General features: G+C 39.1%; 1 protein-coding gene across 6 annotated transcripts in view; it reads left to right on the forward strand.

Annotated features, from left to right (window-relative positions):
- The first annotated feature begins 2,368 nt into the window (after positions 1-2,368).
- ATF2 (activating transcription factor 2) overlaps positions 2,369-18,428 on the forward strand; it is a 52,131-nt gene continuing 36,071 nt past the window's right edge. For 3 of the 6 annotated variants that reach the window (XR_008748538.1, XM_055812856.1, XM_055812858.1), the window contains exons 1-6: positions 2,369-2,489; positions 6,280-6,313; positions 11,758-11,826; positions 12,422-12,491; positions 14,926-15,022; positions 16,729-16,847. Coding sequence is in view for 5 of the 6 variants with exons in the window: in XM_055812856.1 (XP_055668831.1) it covers positions 12,444-12,491; positions 14,926-15,022; positions 16,729-16,847 (264 nt within the window). In the remaining variant the exon portion in view is untranslated. Of the gene's footprint in view, positions 2,490-2,636; positions 2,774-6,279; positions 6,314-11,757; positions 11,827-12,421; positions 12,492-14,925; positions 15,023-16,728; positions 16,848-18,428 lie in introns of those variants that run through there. The other 3 variants (XM_055812859.1, XM_055812860.1, XM_055812857.1) reach the window with 2 other exon arrangements.

Here is an 18,428-nt window from a genome sequence, read left to right on the forward strand (position 1 = left end):
AAGGTCTGGCTATGCTATTGCTCCATAACCTCAATAAGAAAGCCACCTCAGTCACCATGAGTTACTTGAATCAGGTTTAAGTAATGACTTCTGGATTTACAGCCTGTCTTTTCCCATGTGGTTCACCCTGTCAGCAGGTACCCTTTTGCCTATGATTGGCCTTGTCTGAAAGGCAGCAGTCATCTCAGGTGACCCTGTATATGGATGTGAAGCCTGTTTATTTTAGTAGTAGCATCCACCCAAGCTCTTAGACTGGTGAACGTAGGCCAAACCCACGCAAAATTGCCATTTGGTTGGCCAGTCTTGAAAGAATCGGATCTCTGTCTTACAGGTAATGACTAATCAAGGACTTTAAAAACATGGCAACAAACCTTCACAGAGAGGATTATCCTCTTTATAGACAATAAGGGGCTTAGAGTCAATGAGTGTGATGGGCAGATTTTCACATCTGAATGATCACAGGGCACGCTGACTCCCTTTCTCTGTCCTTCTAGTTTCCCTGTTGAAAAAACAGCTTAGTTTCAGCGGTTACTTGAGCACTTCAACAGCTCAGTCAATTTGAGTGGTCTTAGAAAGACAAAAAATGTTCTCTGTTGTCCTAACGTGCTCACAAGAGACAACTATAAATGTGTAAAAGATTAAATGTTTTGTACCAAAAAAACTCCAACAACCCACACGAACTGTAGTGATTGGGCAGCAGCAGATCAAGGACTCTTGATCTCCTCTGTTAGGAGTTTACATCAAGAAATCTTTTTCTTCCATAGGTTAGAGAAACCAGATACAAAGTTTCATGAAGTGATACTGTAGGCTTCACTTTCCTGAAGCCTTTTTCAGTTTCTTCTGACATGGACGGTGCTGACTGTAGAGATTGTCAGCTTGTGAAAATTCATGTTGTACGTTCTCCAGATCCAAAGACTGCATTCATGTTTTACTGTTGAAGATGAAGCCAGCTGAAGCAGAGATCCTCATTGTCTCTGAATAACTGTCCTGCCTGCTGTCCTCAGAGAGTGACACGCACAATGTTATCCCAATGTATAGTGAAGGAATTTGTGTTACCAATTACTCTTCAGTTATTGCTGCAGGTAGAAGTGGTACACCCTTTCCATCCTGCTGCTTTTTCTTCTCTTTTCCTGCTTTCCCTCTGTATTACACCAGTCTCAGACTGAAGAAAGGCAAATAACTTTTTTTAGGTTTAGGGTTTTTTGTACAGCTTTAGGACTGATGCTGCTGTGTGATGGTAGAGCTGAGCCACTGAAAAATACTTGTTTCCAATACAGCTCTTAGTTGCTCTGTGAAGAAAGGAGTAAGATCTCTGTTCCTCTCTTTCTGCACTCAAATTTGAGCCCTTTGCAACATGCCTAAAGAATGATTCCACCTTTAAGTAAACTGTACTTTTATGCAGTTTATTATCCTACCTTATCTCAAAGAACTTTGCAAAGGTGCTGTACAGTGCCCATCAAAACAATTTACAAGAAATGAAATGTACCATATAGTCTTCTGCAAGTTCAGGGAAACTTAGACAAAATGTACTTTAGTGGAATTAATACTTCCTTTTTAGATGGTGGGTCTTTTTCAGTCTCGTACTTTAAGATCAGTCTCAGATTTGGAACAAGACAGCTCCAGGCACAGAAACAAATCTTCATCTGTGATTCAGAGCACATACTAGCTAAACTGTGTTGCCATACATGATTATTACATTTCCTTAATTAATCCAAGATGCTTGTAGCTCCTTCCATGTAAAATTTAGGTGATTCTCTTCATTGTACAGTGCCGGAGCAGCTTTGGTACAGCGTTAAACAAGGCGGCTGTTCAGCAGAAGCACGGCCGCCAGGCACAACCGGGGAAACCAAAGGATCATGGCCGGGACGCGGGCCCGGAGCGCTGATTATTCCAAAAGGCAGCTGTGACAGGCGCAGCAGGCGCTGTCGCTGAGCAAAGCGCTGCAGAGGTTTGGGCTCGGCCCGATTGCCGCTGCCTTCCCCCAGCGCGGCCGCCGCACCCCCCGCTCCCCACCCGTGGCTGCGCGCACCCCCCAGCCGCCGCGGCTGCACCCGACGCGCTGGGCCGCGCACCGGCACCGCTCGGCGCGGCTCTGCCCGGGCGCGGCCGGTGAAGACCGCAGGTGGCCACCCCCGCGCGGGGCCCCTGGACGGGGCAGGGCGGTGCTCCTGCCCGGAGTAGCGGCCGGCAGCGTAACGGGACTGGCGGTAGCGAGGAGCGCGGCCCCAGCGGGAGCGCCCGTAGGGAGGCCGTGCCCGGCCGCCCCCGCCTGCCACACCCGGGCACTCCGCGCTTCCGGCCGCCCCGCCCCCCGCCGCGCCGCCGGCCGCGCCCAATCAGCGGCGCGCCCCGCCCTCCGCCCCGCCCTCCCCGCCACGTGAGCCGCACCTCCCCGCTGCCCGCGGAGATGTCAGCCGAGCTATCGCGAGAAGTGACGGAAGCCTGTGGGGGACCCGGCCTTTAATGTGCGGTTCGGCCCGCGTTCCCGGGTGAGTTTGTAAACACGAGGGCGGCGCGGCCCGGCCCGGCCCGGCGGTGGCGGCTCCTCCCTCCGCGCTGCGGCGGCGCGCGGGCGGGCGAGCGCACCGGGGTCGGAGGGGAGGGAGCGGCCCCGCTCGGCAGTAGGCGGGGGATACCCGGGAGGCAGTAACATGGCGCCGCCGCTCCTCTCCACGGCAGCCCCCTCCCCCACCGCGGCCTGCGGCTCCCGCCGCCCCTAGAGCCGGGGCGGGGCGGCCCGGCCGGCGCCGCGGAGACCGTTACCCGCTCGGAGGTAGGGGCCCTGGCGGGCGCCCCGAGGGAACGGGGCGGGGAGGCGAGGTGAGAGGGTGAAGGGGGCTGCGGCTCCCCGCGCCCCGCATCCGGAGGCGGCAGCTCCGCGGGGGCACAGCCGGTGCCTGCCCCGGGCCCGGCCCGCGGCGGGGGGCGAGAGGCGGGCGGAGGCGAGGGTGCAGCCGGGCCAGACCTTTGCGCCTCAGCTCAGCTGCAGGGAGGCCTCTCCCTGCGTCCATCTTCGGCTGGAAGGGAGCACCTGGCCCGTGCCCGGTGCCGGTGTGGAGGCTGCCGGGGAGGGTGCGGGGTGGGGGTGAGGGCAGCTTTTCCGCACCGGTGGGAGGTGCCGGCCGGCCTGGGTCTGGACCTGGGTCTGGACCTTGTGGACCAGTTGCCCCTGACTTTGCCAGTTACGTTCATTATGCCTCTCGAGTTGTCTTAATAAACAGTCTCTGAAGCTTTCACGTGAAAAAACATCACAGGCCCTTAAGCAGTGATGGCTGCATGATGCTTTAGGGATACATGTTTTATGCTACAATGCAACTTGATGTTTGGAGTTGGAGTATGCGTGTGCTGCCATGTTGCTTCTGCAGTCTTACTTGGTTTACAATCTTTCTGCATCCCTGTTCTTGCAGCACGATCCGTGACTATGTTTCCATGTCACATCTGTGCACTCTGTCACTCATTTGCTTTTCATTAGTTGCTTTCTCCCAGAGATGTTTATCTTCAAATAGTGATACTGTCACCTGTTCCCTTGCATCAGAATGAGAAATTCTAATAAAGCTGGAAATTCCGATTCATCCACTGCTCTCCAGATAGTGACCCTGGATATGGCCAAAGTGTATTTTCTTTTCCGCTTTTTAAAATCATATGTTTATTTTATTCTTGTCGTATTCTGCTCATGGCAGTAAATATCATGTCCCAAGCTCTTGCTGAGTGTAAAACCAGATAGAATTAATACAAACAGATGTTGCAGAAGTTAAGCTTGTCATACTGCTACGTTAGGTCTATGTTAGGTGCTAAATTCAGCACTAGCTAATAGGATGAGGAAGACCCTTCCTTGTCGCCCTAGTCTTGTGCAGGTGTTCTAGATGTGGTTTCTTCAGCCTTCTGCTGAAAAATAAGTTACTGTTTATTAATGGCTTCCAGTTGTAGACATAATTTCAGATGAACTACAGTCATAACTTGTTCATTGAATTCTATTAGTGTTTATAATTCTGCATTCCAGAGTAAAAATTGGAAAGTTGTCTTATTAAAAAATGAAACAATTACTTTGTCAGGCGCTGCTTGTTATATAGTACATCAAAAGAAATGTGAAATAATAGAAAACCCCGTAATGTATACATGGAATGAAGCAGCTTTTTTAAAAACACATTATGGATTTATGTTAATACTGCTATTGGCGTGCTAATACTTAATCAGCTAGTTGAACCTTTGATCTTCACAGTGTAGTTGATATTTCTATCCTGTTTTGAATTCTAGAAATATGAATGTGTTTGGTATGTCTTTTTCCAGAAACTTCTAGACTATGCAGCATCTAACATAAGGTGCTTTCAGGTCTTAAATTTGATCATATGTAACTTCAGAAGTAATTTTGGTTTTCATGCTATTTCTGTTTTGTGACAAAGTGTTGAGCAACCTGAAATATGGTGCTCTTTTGAATCTTGTTTAATTAAATTTAGGATGTATCTAGTGCCTAAAATTCTTTTTCTGTCATCAACTGTTCTTTTTTTCCTTTCACTATTAGTTAAACTTACAAATACACATTTTTAGCTCTGAGAAGTTTTACTAACTTTATAAGTTTGTACATTATTTCTAATCTCAACATTTCTATAGTTTCTTAAAATAACCTTGAATTTCTGTATAAAAATAATATCAACTCTTTTCAAAGGAGCAAACATGTTTCAATGCTATTACCTTCTTGTTTGAAATAATGAATAGATTTCGAGTGATCATAGTCTTCCTGCATAACTTAGCAAGATTTGTTTCAAATCAATAATGTACACTCTTAAGGAGGCATTGGATATAATTTCTGATAGAAACATGAGTCAATATTTAATAATTATACAACAAAATTTTTTTTCAAGTTTATGCTGTACTCTTTCCAACTTTGTTCTGTGTCAGTTTCAGTTTAGCCTGAGAACTTTTGCATTAGCTTCAGTCAGATAGGAGCTTCTCTTCAGTAAGTTATGTCAAACAATATAGTATGTTTCCCTTTCTGGGTAAATGCTAATGGTAATTTATATTGTTGCTTACAGGAAAGAAAAAGGTCGTTTTGCTTTAATGAGAGATGGGAGCCCTGCAGTAGGATATTTATTCTATATTTAAAGATTTTTTAAAAAATTGAATTCTTGATTTTTCAGTTTTATACTTCAGGGATGCAATCTGAAAAAATGTAAAATGAAGTAACTTTTTTGTAGGCATTTTTTTGTTAATTTGTTGAAACTACTGTGGCAAAGGGAGATTGCATTTCTGATGTTTGTTAGGTTGATGACCAATGTTAAGACATTCAAACCTAGGTAAATGATCTGGGTAAGGTAAGTCCTAATATCTCTCTAAGCAAGTTGTGAAATGATCAGTGGAATATTAATCCCTGTATATTTTTTCTCTGAGATTCATTGGTGTTTCACTTATCTGCAAGAGCTGTATTCACACAGCATGAGTCTCCAGTAAGTCAAAGAAAGATCAAGGCGCCTCTGAAAAATACTTAAGCCAGGGCATTGACTTAGGAGCTGCCATATCCAGCCAAGAGGAAGCGTTAGGACTAAGGATCTTTCTTTATTCCCATTAGTGCTTGCTCTTTACCAGAAACGTACCCTGGTGTGGAAAAAGCCTGCTCTTTCAGCAAAGCTGAAGTAACTTAATTGCTTCTTTTCTGTAGGTGTTGCTATCTGTCCAGCTAGCTTTCTTGTTCTTACTTGAAATTAAGTCAATTGACCTTGCTTCTTGCATCTTTTCTTCTTGTCCAGATGCTTTCCCCTTTATAGAATCTTAGACAAACCATGGAAGGTATGGAATTAGCTTTAGACATCAGTTGCAAACAGTTAACTGATAACATCAGGAAAAAGTGCCCAACATTTGACTTTTTTGAAGAAAAAAATCTGAGCATTATGCTATAGGTATTACAGTCTTCCTTATTCTTCCCCAGAACTCTCTATGTGTCTTCTAGGAAGTAGCACAACCATTCTATTAAGCAGTGAAGTATGAAGAAGGAGCTCTTGTTTTCCTGTTCACCAGGTTTTGAGGTTTATAACCTTTACATATTATGGACTATGGCCTATTGTGTTCTTGCAGGATCTACTGAGCTGCTTTCTGGAGATTCCATTTTTATGAGGAGGAATATTTTTTTTTTTCTTCTCCATTCTCATTGTGCAATTTTATTTTTTAGGAATGCTGAAATCTACAGCATTACACAAGTATAGTCAGCCAGCCACTTCTGAAAGTGGACTCTAATGATCAAGTATTAATTATACACTTTTGCTTCATCTTTCTTCTTTTGCTTTACAGGAAACTGAAAAAATAGCTGTTCCAGTTCCTCCGGGTAAGTGGAGCAATGATTTTTTTTTCCTCTAAAATACAATTTTTGGGGGTTTTATTTATTTATATTACTACTTATTATGTGGTGTATTCTACATACTACTGATTTTTACAGAAAGCAAAACTTGCAGGTCTGCCTATACAGAAAATTGTGGAAATAAAGATAGGTTCAAATGTGGGAGGTGATTAAATCTATGCTGTGCAATGCTACATGCAAGTATTGAAAGTATAAAAGGTGCCTTGTTCATTGTGATTTGTGTTGATTTGTTCGGTTGCATGAGAAAGACTTTTAATTTTGAAGTGTTTACATTTGGAAAACAAAGGTAGCTATTTCCCTGCCCTCCTCCCCACCCCCCCCACCCCGCCTTATCTATAGAAGCATGTCTGTTAAATTCTTGTATGGAGCCAATCAAAACACTAAATTCATCTCTTCAGGTAACCATTAAGAGAATGTGATTCTTTACTGTGGCAAATATACTCAGTCACTTTAGTTTGAAAAAGTATGCATCTCAAGTAGAACTCTTAAAGTTGATAAAGACTGAAAGATTTTGACCTTGCCCTTTTATGCTTCAGTTTTCTATTATAAAATGAAGCTTTAAAGTAAAATCTTAAAAATCTGTTACTACCTAAAACAGTTACACACTATGATGAGATCTACAGAAAAGCTTACCTAGAGTTAATAATTCTGTATACAGTAAGTATTTGTATCTTGCAGTAAAGGATCAAATGTAAAGAATAAAAGGAAATGTGGAATAGACATGATTGGTCTTGAAGAAATGTAAACATCCGTAGGAAAATAGATCACTGATACTGTAACTTAAGCACTTGGTAATGTATAGACACAGGAGAGAGTAGATGCTGATGGGCGACTGTAATTCTGACCTATCTCAATGGCCTAATACTCTTTTTGTCTAACTTCCATTTCAAACCAGAACGTACAGTTGTTTCTTGGAGCCGCACCTGTGTCTAGCTGCAAAACGTGGGTCCGCATCACGTGTAAGCAGTAGTAGGTAAATCAGCTACTACTGCAGCTGGCAGGCTGTCAGATTGTCCTGTATGGACTGTCCAGTTTAGGGGGTGACGGACTTGTGAGAGTGTGCATCTCTTCTTCATCGGTGTCCAGTACGGGGATGCTGACATTGAAAAGTTGTACAGTTTTCTTCCCAGCACGTGTGTCCCCCGTGCCCCCTCCCCCATGTTTATAGTTGTCTGTCTTTTCTGTGTTCAGTTCAGGCTGTTTTCCTCTATGCTGTTTGTATCAGCCCCGACGTTACAGGAGGGGCAGTCTCTGTATTGCTACAGTGCTTAGAATAAGTAATTATGGGTAAGACTGCACAGCACATGAGCAGGTTAGTGCACAGGGGTCTTTCGGCTTACAGCGTGCTCTATACAGGTTAAGTGTTCAGAGGGTTTAGCTACAAGCCTGATGAATACTACGTATGCGTGAAGAATGATTGTTTTTCAGCAAATCTGGAGAGGTTTTTGTAAGGATTATAAATATGTATACATTTTAAATAAGTGTTTAAATGTTTAACCAAAAAAAAAATATTTGAAATGAGGTGTTAGTTGTGTTTTCCGTGCTACTGTATGTGGGGGATTAAGAGAAAACAAAAGAACCTTTACCAGTAAAACAAGCCAACAAGACATTGCCTAAGTCAGTGTATGATTCTTTTATTTTACAAATTGTGTACAGGAAGGTAATAGTTTCAAGAAAGTGTACCTAAGATGTTTAATTAAAACCTTATAAAAACATACAAATAATTGTTGAAGCTATTTTTGTAGCACTTTTAGATAAACATTACTGTGATGTTTTATTGCAACATCTTCATTTTTTGAATAAGCACACTGTCCTAAATATTAGTAAATTGCTTGCAAACCTGTTTTTATTTCTCTGTATTAATATATATTTTAAACATGTGTATACTTATTTGTATATTTTACTGTATGGTTTGCTTTCCAAAAGTGATTAAAGAGCCTTATGACATTTTAAATAGGCGTGATGTGAAAATATTTTACCTTTGCATTGAAAGTATGAAACAAACACCAAAAAAGAGAGATTACACTCTGATTTAAGTACCAAAGTTGATTATGCTGCCGAGACTATTTCATGAGTTTCTCATATTCAGCTCTGATCCTATTTTTCAGTGTGACTCAAAGAATTCTGTGTATGGGTTTCTTTATACTACTGAAAGGAATTTAGGGTTGGAAAGCTTACAGAAGAAAGTTGCAGTTCAGTGGACTGTAGTAAGAATCATTTCACTGAACAACTGTTCCATTTATCTGAAGAGATAATTTAAGGCTGGAGTTTCAAGTTCAGATTGGATTGCTTTAGGAACCATCTCTTTTCTGTGGGACAGGGTGTTTGCTGTTGCCCGGGTACAATCCAAGGTGGCTATAATTCATTTCTAGCAATTGGGTTAGCAGTTTACATATTTTATTTCTCATTTGGTTGGGTGAGTAACATTTTCATCAAGATGGCATTTGAATTGCTGTTTTGGTTTTCAGAGGAAGAGTATTTTCTAAATTCTTCTTTCTTACTGTGATCTTCTCTCTTGGAGCAGTCTCCAGTAGCCTTTTGAAATCAGAGTGGCAATCACAGACTTCTTTTCTGAAAAGAAGGAAAAGAGGCGAAGGATGGGGTTTGTTTGTTTTCCCTAGCAGGCAACAGTTTTAGTTGTTGGGCTGTAAAGGTAACCATGCTAAGTCTTCTAAAGTTGTCAGAACTTTACCTGTGTTTGAATTGTCTTTTGCTGTTGTTCACCTCTGTTTCTAGCTATGACATCTTTATGGTATACTTCAAATTTCAGAGTTATCTTGGATTGCTCAAAATTCCATCCATTGAAATTTTGAGTGTCTCCAAGGATGGAAGTTGAACAGTCCACTGGGCAACCTGTTCCAGTGTTCAGCTGCCCTCACTGTGTGACTTTCTGTAGTTTTTTGGTATTCCCCACTTCCCCCCTCCCCTTATACTTGCTCTTAGCTTTCTTGGCATGGCTTGCGAACGTAGCATCTCATCATTCTGTTGTACACTGGCCAGAGCCTGGATCTGTCTTCCCTCTAACAATACATTAGGTAGTGTTAAGACAGCAAGTAGATCCTTCCTTAGTCTTCCTTCTCCATGCTGAACCAACTTTGCTTCCTGATACTCCTCTTGTCTTTAATAGTCGAGCCTCCAGCCTGTTTTGGTGAGGCCTCTGCTGGTTTCTTTTCAGTTTGTCGTCTGTCTTGAGGGGCTCAAAACTGGCCACAGCACTCCAGCTGTGGCCTCAGGAATGCCAGATAAAGGAGAATAATCACTTCCCTTCATCTGGCTGCTATGCTTTTGCTAATTTAGCCCAGTAGGCTGTTAGCTTTCAATGCTGCAAGCGACATGTTGCTGAATCGTGTTCAGTTTGTTGTCCACCAGGAGTTACATATTCTGCCCCAAAGCTGCTTGACAGTCAGTTGGCTCTCAGCCTACACTGTTGCATGGAGTTATTTCGTTCTAGGTGCAAGCTTTGCATTTGTCTTTGTAATAGGTAAATACAATCCTTACCAATTTGGCTACACTAACGAATGTGAGCCCTTTGTTTTCCTATCCTATCAGATCCAGTTTCAGTGTGGATTTATACTGTCCGAGGTCTTGCTGGAATGCATGAGTGAACTTCTTTTCTCTTTTAAGTGCAAAAATTTCAGTGCTTCAGGATACTTTTTATTCTTCAGATGTTAGCTGGAATCCCTGTACAAGGCATTGCCTCACAAATTCCTTGTGGCCTGCAGTCAAATAAAGATCAGGAAATTAAGTTATCTCCAACTTTTTTCCAGTAAGCTTTCCAGGAGGACAGCTCTTTTTTTTTGGCCAGGATTGATTTGTAGTATATAAATCAGGCATTCAAAATTCACAGGCTTCACAAACCAAAACATGAAACCAGATGATGACTTCATATGCAAATATGCGTTTTGGTAATATTCCTTTCGAAGAGAAGATGAGCAGACTTGAAAAATTGATCTTTACAGCTTATGACCTAAGGAAAATGCTAACAGCATGGATGGAGTAGATTTTATGGCTGATAATATACACGTGTCAAAAACTGACAACAAGCTATAATGAGTGGAAAAAATGCCCTACATGCACTTTTGTTAATCAAAATCTTCATCCTTTGAATAAAAAAAACCCCAAAAACAAAAAAAAAAAACCCACCCAGAATTGTTTCTTACACCTTCAGACATTACTGGTACGGATGTAACTCTTCTGCTTATAATATGTATCCATATGTGCATATTGTAGCCATATATAACTATATGGTGCTCTGTGATCAAGATTTAACAAAGCAAATTTCTTTTGAGATCTAAAGGAGACTTGAGTCTGTTAGTTTTGAACTTGCATTTAAAAAGTGACTGTTGCATACCTGAACAAGGATTGCCTTTAAGTTGTTGAAGTTCCAGATAATATAAGGATGTAATCCTAAATCTTCATTGATAAAGGTCTTATTTTTTACCCTGAAGCCTCCATCATGAGTATTCAGACTTGCCTGTAACCTTGTTGGTTACAAGTTAGCTACCAACTCTTTATTGGTGACAGTAACAAGTTCATAGTTCGAACGTTTCAAGAAATATTTCATCCCCTCAGAAACCTGAGACAGGTTATGAATGCTTTACAAAGAACAGCAGAATGATCTTCATCCCTTATTTTCTTTGGCATCCTTTCTTTGGGATGCAAATGTTTTCCTGAGTTGTTAGTGCCAAAGACTAAATTTTCTGGCAGCCATTCATCTCTTCTTGGCTTGTGATCTCAGCTCTGTATCCTCGTTCTGTTGAACTTATATATTTAGAAGTTACACTTTGGAATCTCCTCTATTCCATGGTTTGCTGCTTTGATATTTGGTGCCCATGACCAAGGACACTGGGATCTCCTTCTCCTTGAAGTAATATCCACAAACTCTATACAGTAGTCTTTTACTGTACAGGTACAGGCAAAAGGATCAGGTAATGTGTTCCTTACAGATCTCTGAGGTATTCTTAAATTATTTGCTTGCACTTAATTGATTTGTCTTGTGTCTAGTGCTAAATGTTATACCTGAAGTATACATTCTTAGGACGGTCAGTTTTAGAAGCCTTACAACTTTTCATGACCAGCCTGTTGGGGAGAGATGGATTTATTCTGCTTATGTTCTTTAATCATAAAGACATGTTTATTCATCTTTATTTGCCTCATCAAGCTAAGCAGTGTTCAGAACTAACATTGTTAGGTCTCAGTACAAATACTTATATTTAAAGATGAATGTATTTCCTCCAGAGTAAAGGCCACAGATGCCATAACTAATTAGAGGATGTATTGAAGTAAACCATTTCTTTGAAAAACTGTTGTTTCATGGGTGAATAGTGGGCATTGTATCATTTATCTTTACAAAATCATGTATTATTACATGTTTAATATGCATAGTAATTAATATCTTCTTTCAATTACAGTTCATTGCCATGAAAAGGAGGATATGATAGTTTGCCCTATGAAACAGGTTTATATGTGAAATCTGGCAGGTATGTGTATTAGTATGTGGGGTGAGCATGGAAAACAGCACAAAAATCTTATCTCTTTTTTTTAAAATATATTTTAGCCTGCTGGTAGTTCAGTTGTATAGCTGAAGCATTACTAATGTATATGGTTTTGTAGTTAAATTTATAACAGCTTATGTAAAGGTCTATCTGCTGACTTATCTTTAAAGATTATGAAAAGACTAAGGAATCAACCACCTTTTCTCATCTGTTGGCACTGTATCCTTGATTACTTGGTATTGTCCGCTGCTTTGTTCTTTTTTTAGTTGTGGGAATTGGATCATTATTACAATGTATTTTTATTTCAGTAATTAGTTGTCATAACAAGTTACGTACCAATGTTTGCCTTTCACATTGAGATGTATGTTCAAAACCTGCTATGTGTCTATTGGGTTTTGTGTAGATTCCTGACAGAGCTTGGAGTTCAGACTCTACTTGAATCCTGCATGTTTATATTCTTAGTGTAGCCAGAAGGCAGAAATTCTTGCCCATGAAATATTAAAATATCCTGTGGATGTTTATGTATTGATTACCTGTTGCAATATTTGTAAAATTTGTTTTAATTCTCATTTTAATATAGGTAGCACAACGACCTGTGGAATATGAGTGATGACAAACCCTTTTTATGCACTGCCCCTGGATGTGGCCAGGTAATGGTCTGACTTGAAGTTACCGACATTGATCAGATAAAAGTAAAACAGTGAAACTTATTTCTAGGGATTGAAGAAAAGGGGATTTATGATAATTGGTAGTAAATACCTGTTTTGCTGAAAAAGCAGGCGACAGCAAGAATATGTAGCGTTTTGTGTTTATTCAGAAAATGCTATCCATAGAAGAAAAAAACCTCATTAAATTACCCATTCTGAGCTGAAAACAATTTTGTTAGCCATGATTTACTTGCTTTCATTAAAAAAATAAATAAATCAAGAAGCATCCCAATTTGTGTCAGTTAACCTGTATTTCTCAGAATATTTCAGTTAGTGGGGACCTCATTATGAAGCTTGCTTGTCACTAATCCACCACTATGGTGACTGCAAATATTTAATGGCATAATTTTTGTTTATGTATATTTTTGTGTATAGGAAGATGCGAACAGTATGCATGCTACAAAATAACTTTCAGTTCCTATTGTAGTTGTAATATATTCTATTAAATAGCATTATTAGATACAGAGGTGAATGTGAGCAGAAAAGTAAAAAATCAAGTGTTTTAGCAGATGGTTGCTTAAAAGGAAGCTGTCTTAACACTTTTAATTTCATAACCTGAAAATAAATAAATTTGCATTATCTGCTGCATGAGATGGACATCCGTGCATCCTTTATATAGAATTAATTTCTCAAACAAACTGAAATTTTTCATTATATTACCTCTGCTGCCTCTGTAGAATTGATTTCTTAAACTATTTTTTCCATGATATTAGTACACTTGGCTTTATTGGATTTGTAGTTCAAAATATTTTCATTTTTATTCTGAAAACTTAGGTTTTATGGTGAAAGACAGCATTAATGTTACATTAATGGAGCCTTCTGTATTTAAAGCAGAAAAAGACTTAAGATTTCTGATTATGTCTAGTATGTTCAAAGACATCAAAAGTAACAGAAGAGGACTGCCTTCTCCTAAGCAACATATTTGTCCCCATCCTATTTGAATCTCATTTTGATGTAAGCTGTTAGAAGTGTTTTGGCACCTAAATCTCATAAAGATGCATCATTGGGCTACAGTAATCCTTGATTCCATTAAAGGAGAAAAGTTCATGTCCCTAAAAATGGGCAAGGCTTCTCCCGATGCTAGCTCATAGAGTAAAACTGAGAGAGGGAGTTAGGATCTGGAGATCCAGTTCCCTCTGCAGGAACCTGTCCATCACGTAGCAGGAACAGAAAGGTGTACTTAAGTGCCTTAGTGTGATAGAATGCCAAAGGTTCTGGCTTGTGCTGTATGTAGAGATAAGGCATGGGAGCTATGGAGAGCTGGATGTTTGGAACCATTGGCAACATTTCTAACAAAAAAAAAAGTGCCTGGCTTCTATCACCCTATCTTTCAGTGATCCTGCATTTTTTATTTCCCCCTGAGCTCCACATATACGTGTCCTTTCTCACAGAAATACTCTGGATGACTGTACTCTGAGGTCAACTAAATTGTCTCTGTTGTTTTCTGAGAGATGACACTTAGTGTGTATCTGTTATAAGATATATGTGGAGTGACATATTATTGAGGAATAATCAGAAATATAATTTGGGACTCAGATGTTCCCAAAGAAAAGTTAGAATTTGGATCTTTTGTAAAATGTATTCTTTGTAGGAAACCTGCATCTTGGGAAACATTTCCTTAGATTATCTCAATTGAAACACTAACTTCACCCACTATTACAGATGCATAGCAAATTTCAAGTTAGTAAAAGCAAGAATACCTATTTTACAGCATCTAGTTTGTCTGCTTACTGCTTTTTTTATAGAATGTACCCCAGATTTGGGGAGAAGTATGCACAAAACTGGCATAGTTCTGAAAACTTGAGAGATTTTAAAAATTTTAATAAATTGAGTTCATTCACAGCTCTTCAGTTGTATGACATTGTTCCAGTGTCCCATTCAGTCTGCCTCTTATTTTATATAGTAAATGGTCAGGGGCAGGAGCTATACTTTATTTTTATGCTATTAAATACAGTGAAGACTGTGTGATTACAGTTAGTTCTCATTATTCTGATAATACATGCAATACAGAAATCAAATAATTGTAATCAATTACTAAACGTTGTCAAGATCCATTAGTATAGCAAATAGCTGTTTACTAATGGTTGGTGAAGTCTGCAGCACTCTGAAATTTTATTTTGGACTTTTGATGAATGCAGGTACTTATACTATCATTTCCTTGATATCATTACTATTTAGTTACTGTGAACATCATCTGAGTTTTATAATATTTATGCTTGGTACTGTGGACCAAGGAAGAAAATATATTTGCCAAAGAAGGTTGTCTGCTAATGTAGTAGTGATAGTTTCACATACTGTAAAAATCACTTTCTGTAGAATTGCATTTACTTTGTTCACACTCAAAATTACAACTGTGTCTTAAAACTTTCTGCTGCAGCGTTTTACCAATGAGGATCATTTGGCTGTCCATAAACATAAACATGAGATGACACTGAAATTTGGTCCGGCTCGTAATGATAGTGTCATTGTGGCTGGTTAGTATATAACTTTATAATTAGTTTATTCACTTTTCTGCTGGAATGGGCATACGTTTTATGTATTTTCTGTACATAATGCATAGACTTATATTAAGAGAATATGAAACTTTTTCTTCACTGTAGCTGTTTGCAATGTGTGCTTAGGCAATATTTTCTTAGATAATCAGCTTTTGTCAGAATTTGAAGCCAGTATTATCCTCCATAAGTAACTTTTGTTTGGATCTGATACATAATTAAATATTTTTCAATTTTCAATACTTTTAACAATTGATTAAATTATGTAATAAGTATTCAGTAAGAACACACACTAATAAAGGCTATGTCTTGCAGGATCTGTAACTAGATTAAACTGTATTTAAGTTTTAATTATTCATTGATATTACTTGTCTCAAAATTTAACATAATAGTGTTTTTTACATGCTATGGTGACATTAGAAGAATGAATTGGTGATTATTCTTAAAATGGGATAGTAGAAGAAAGATAACATTTTTTTGGTGTAATTTTGGCTTAAGGTCAAAATACTTTTACTGTATTTCCACCTGAATGCATGGTATGCCCTTGGTCAGTTGTAACTAACTTTGTTTGTCCACAATCAGAAGTTATTGCCAACAGATGATTGATCTCATTATAAATTTCAAAGTTCTTGAGTGAAGACAGCACTTGCTAGTTATTCTAAAGTTATAGTCAGACTTGTTTTTTCAGTGGTGGAACAGCCTAAATGAACTTCACAAAGGCTTTCAGACATTTTATGAATTTTTTTTTCCTTTTAAGTGACTATTTTGTTAGGATGAGCAGACAAAAAAAATTGTTACCCTTTAACCAGCATACTTTTAAAAATTCTAAATGTGATCCCTGGCAATTACACTGTTAAGAAAGGGGACCTGTCAAATAATCAGGTATTTGGGAATGAAACTATGGCAGTGTCTGTCTTTTTGCAGCTGCATTCCAGTGTATGAACTGTTAGCGGTGAATGCCAGTTTAAGTTCGTAAGGCACACATAATACCACTTTACAGTATTTTAAATGCAGATAACTTTTTGGCAAATGTGGTTTATTGTGACCTGGTAATAATAGTGTAATAAGGGGAATTTACACAGTACCGAAAACTTTATAGAAAGACATCTTTGAAACTGCTTCATGCAGTAGTTGCCCAGATTCCAGAAGCCTTATGATTCCAGTTTGACTATACAGGCATCGCAGGAGTCAATGTCATCGCACTTGAAAGACATCACTGTTGTTTTCACAATACGAGAAGCAGGAAACTGCCCGTTGAGCAGTGCACTTTTGTCTATCTGCACACCCCTCCCCCCCACCCCCACCCCCCATTTTTAATTAAAGCCTTCGTGTAGGCCTGATCTTTATTTGAAAACAGAGCCAGCTTCCTTACTGAAATGATATGCTTAGGCACTTGAGAGTAGCTCCCTCTGGTTTCTGGCCACAGACGGAAGAACCGCTTTGCTACCCTCCCAGAACTGTCCGGGAGTGAGTGGTTTGCAGACTTGGGTTGCTTGTCTCCGGCAGGTGGAGCATGCCTTCTGGTTGGCCTCCTGTGAGGCGGAAAGGAGCCTGCTTGCAAGGCCTAAAAGAGTTTTTAATCACGTTGCTTCCCTCTGTTTGCTTTTATTCTGAAAAATATTTATAAGTAAGTTCATTAATGGTATTTTAAAAATAAAATTGTGGGGGTTTTATACACTTCATTTCAGATCAGACACCAACACCAACTCGATTCTTGAAGAACTGTGAAGAAGTGGGCTTGTTCAATGAATTAGCAAGTCCTTTTGAAAATGAGTTTAAAAAGGCTTCTGAAGATGACATTAAGAAAGTATGTTCAATAACTTTTTCTTCTCAGAGCTTCTACTTTTTTTATATCAGAAATTCCATTAGAAAAGCAAACTTTGGATTTATATATTTCCTTCTAAACTATACTGGTAATTGTTTGCCACCTGCTTATATATGTTGTATGGAGAGAATACAAATCGAAGATTCCTCTTCTGAAGTTTAGTTTACCTGATTAATTTTGCATAGTTAGCATAGACAATGGGACACATTGTCTTTGTCTTAATTCTGTGTCTAATCTATATCTGTTGAAGTTAATCATTGGCTTTGATTGGAATTTCATTAGGCCCTAAATAAGCAAAAAAAAAAATGTCTGAAAAGTAAAGAGGTTTTGCAGAAAGAAAAACATGTTCAAGAAACCAATGTGGAAAGAATAGTAAGTGTCAGTAATCGGGTTATAATTACATTCATTATGTGTTGAAATCACTTTTGCCTAGAAATCACAACCTAAACACCTACTTTTTTTCATGTACAGACTGAAATATAAGAAAAATTTGGACTCTTATCTGTTTAGCAGTTTAGCAACTTCATGTTTTTATGAGGAACTTTCCGTACATTTAAATGTGGTTTCTTCTATTTATTTTAATACTTCCCAGTTATAACTGGTTAAGGGCCCAAACATTTAAACACTTCTGCAAATGAAATTTTGTTCAATGCCCTCTTTGAGTAGTTTTGCCTTTGGTTGATTACCTGGTTGACTCATAGACACTGATAGAAAGCAAAACTTTATACTTACATCTGCAGATCTTGCAGAATCAGTATCTGCATTTTCTTTGTTTCAGTAAAGATTTTAATAGGTACTTTTGAATAGGATGGAGTATTATCCATTCCTGACAAAGCCTCACCCTTGCTTTGTTACCACAGCTGTATCAAATAATGATTTTTTTTTTTTAATTGGCGTATGCTAACTGTTCTTAAAACACCACATACGATAATACCAATTCTGGATTTTCTAGTATTGTATTTTCTGTGCAATTCACCACTGCCTTGGAGGAGGTTATATTGCAAAATATTGTAAACATTTTAACAATAACTTTAATTGATAATAATATTCCAAGCTGCCCTCTGTGTTATGAGAAGGAACACAGTCTTGCCATATTTCTGTTTGATCAATATATGTAAGCAGTCATGGTGGAAAAATTTACTGTAATAGCACACTTTCTAGGGCGTTGATAGTTTCCTTTTTTTCTGTAGTATTTCATATTCAGATGTGGTATGAAACACTTGTAACGGTCTTCCATGCCCACTAGTAATCTATTCTGTAGGAAAACCAGGAATTGAATTGAAAAAAAAGCATTTGGAAGGATGTAAATAGGAGATGAGCTTTGGGGGAAGTTTCTTAAAGTATTTGGATAGCAGACTAGACAGGAGTATAGTCTTCTAAATCTCTGGTATTGCTTTAAGTATTTTTGTAGCTTAATTTCTTTGTGGCTTTCAGATGTCCTGGTGGATTTTCTCTGTGTAGTAATATTAAACTTGCTTTTTTCATAATGATTTGCTGCAATAAGTTTGAAGTAATTGTCCACAGCAGTTTGCTTAATTTGGAAATGTAATTAGGATTTTGTGT

Source organism: Falco peregrinus, chromosome 8 (genome assembly GCF_023634155.1).
Source record: "Falco peregrinus isolate bFalPer1 chromosome 8, bFalPer1.pri, whole genome shotgun sequence".
Classification (NCBI taxonomy): Eukaryota; Metazoa; Chordata; class Aves; order Falconiformes; family Falconidae; genus Falco; species Falco peregrinus.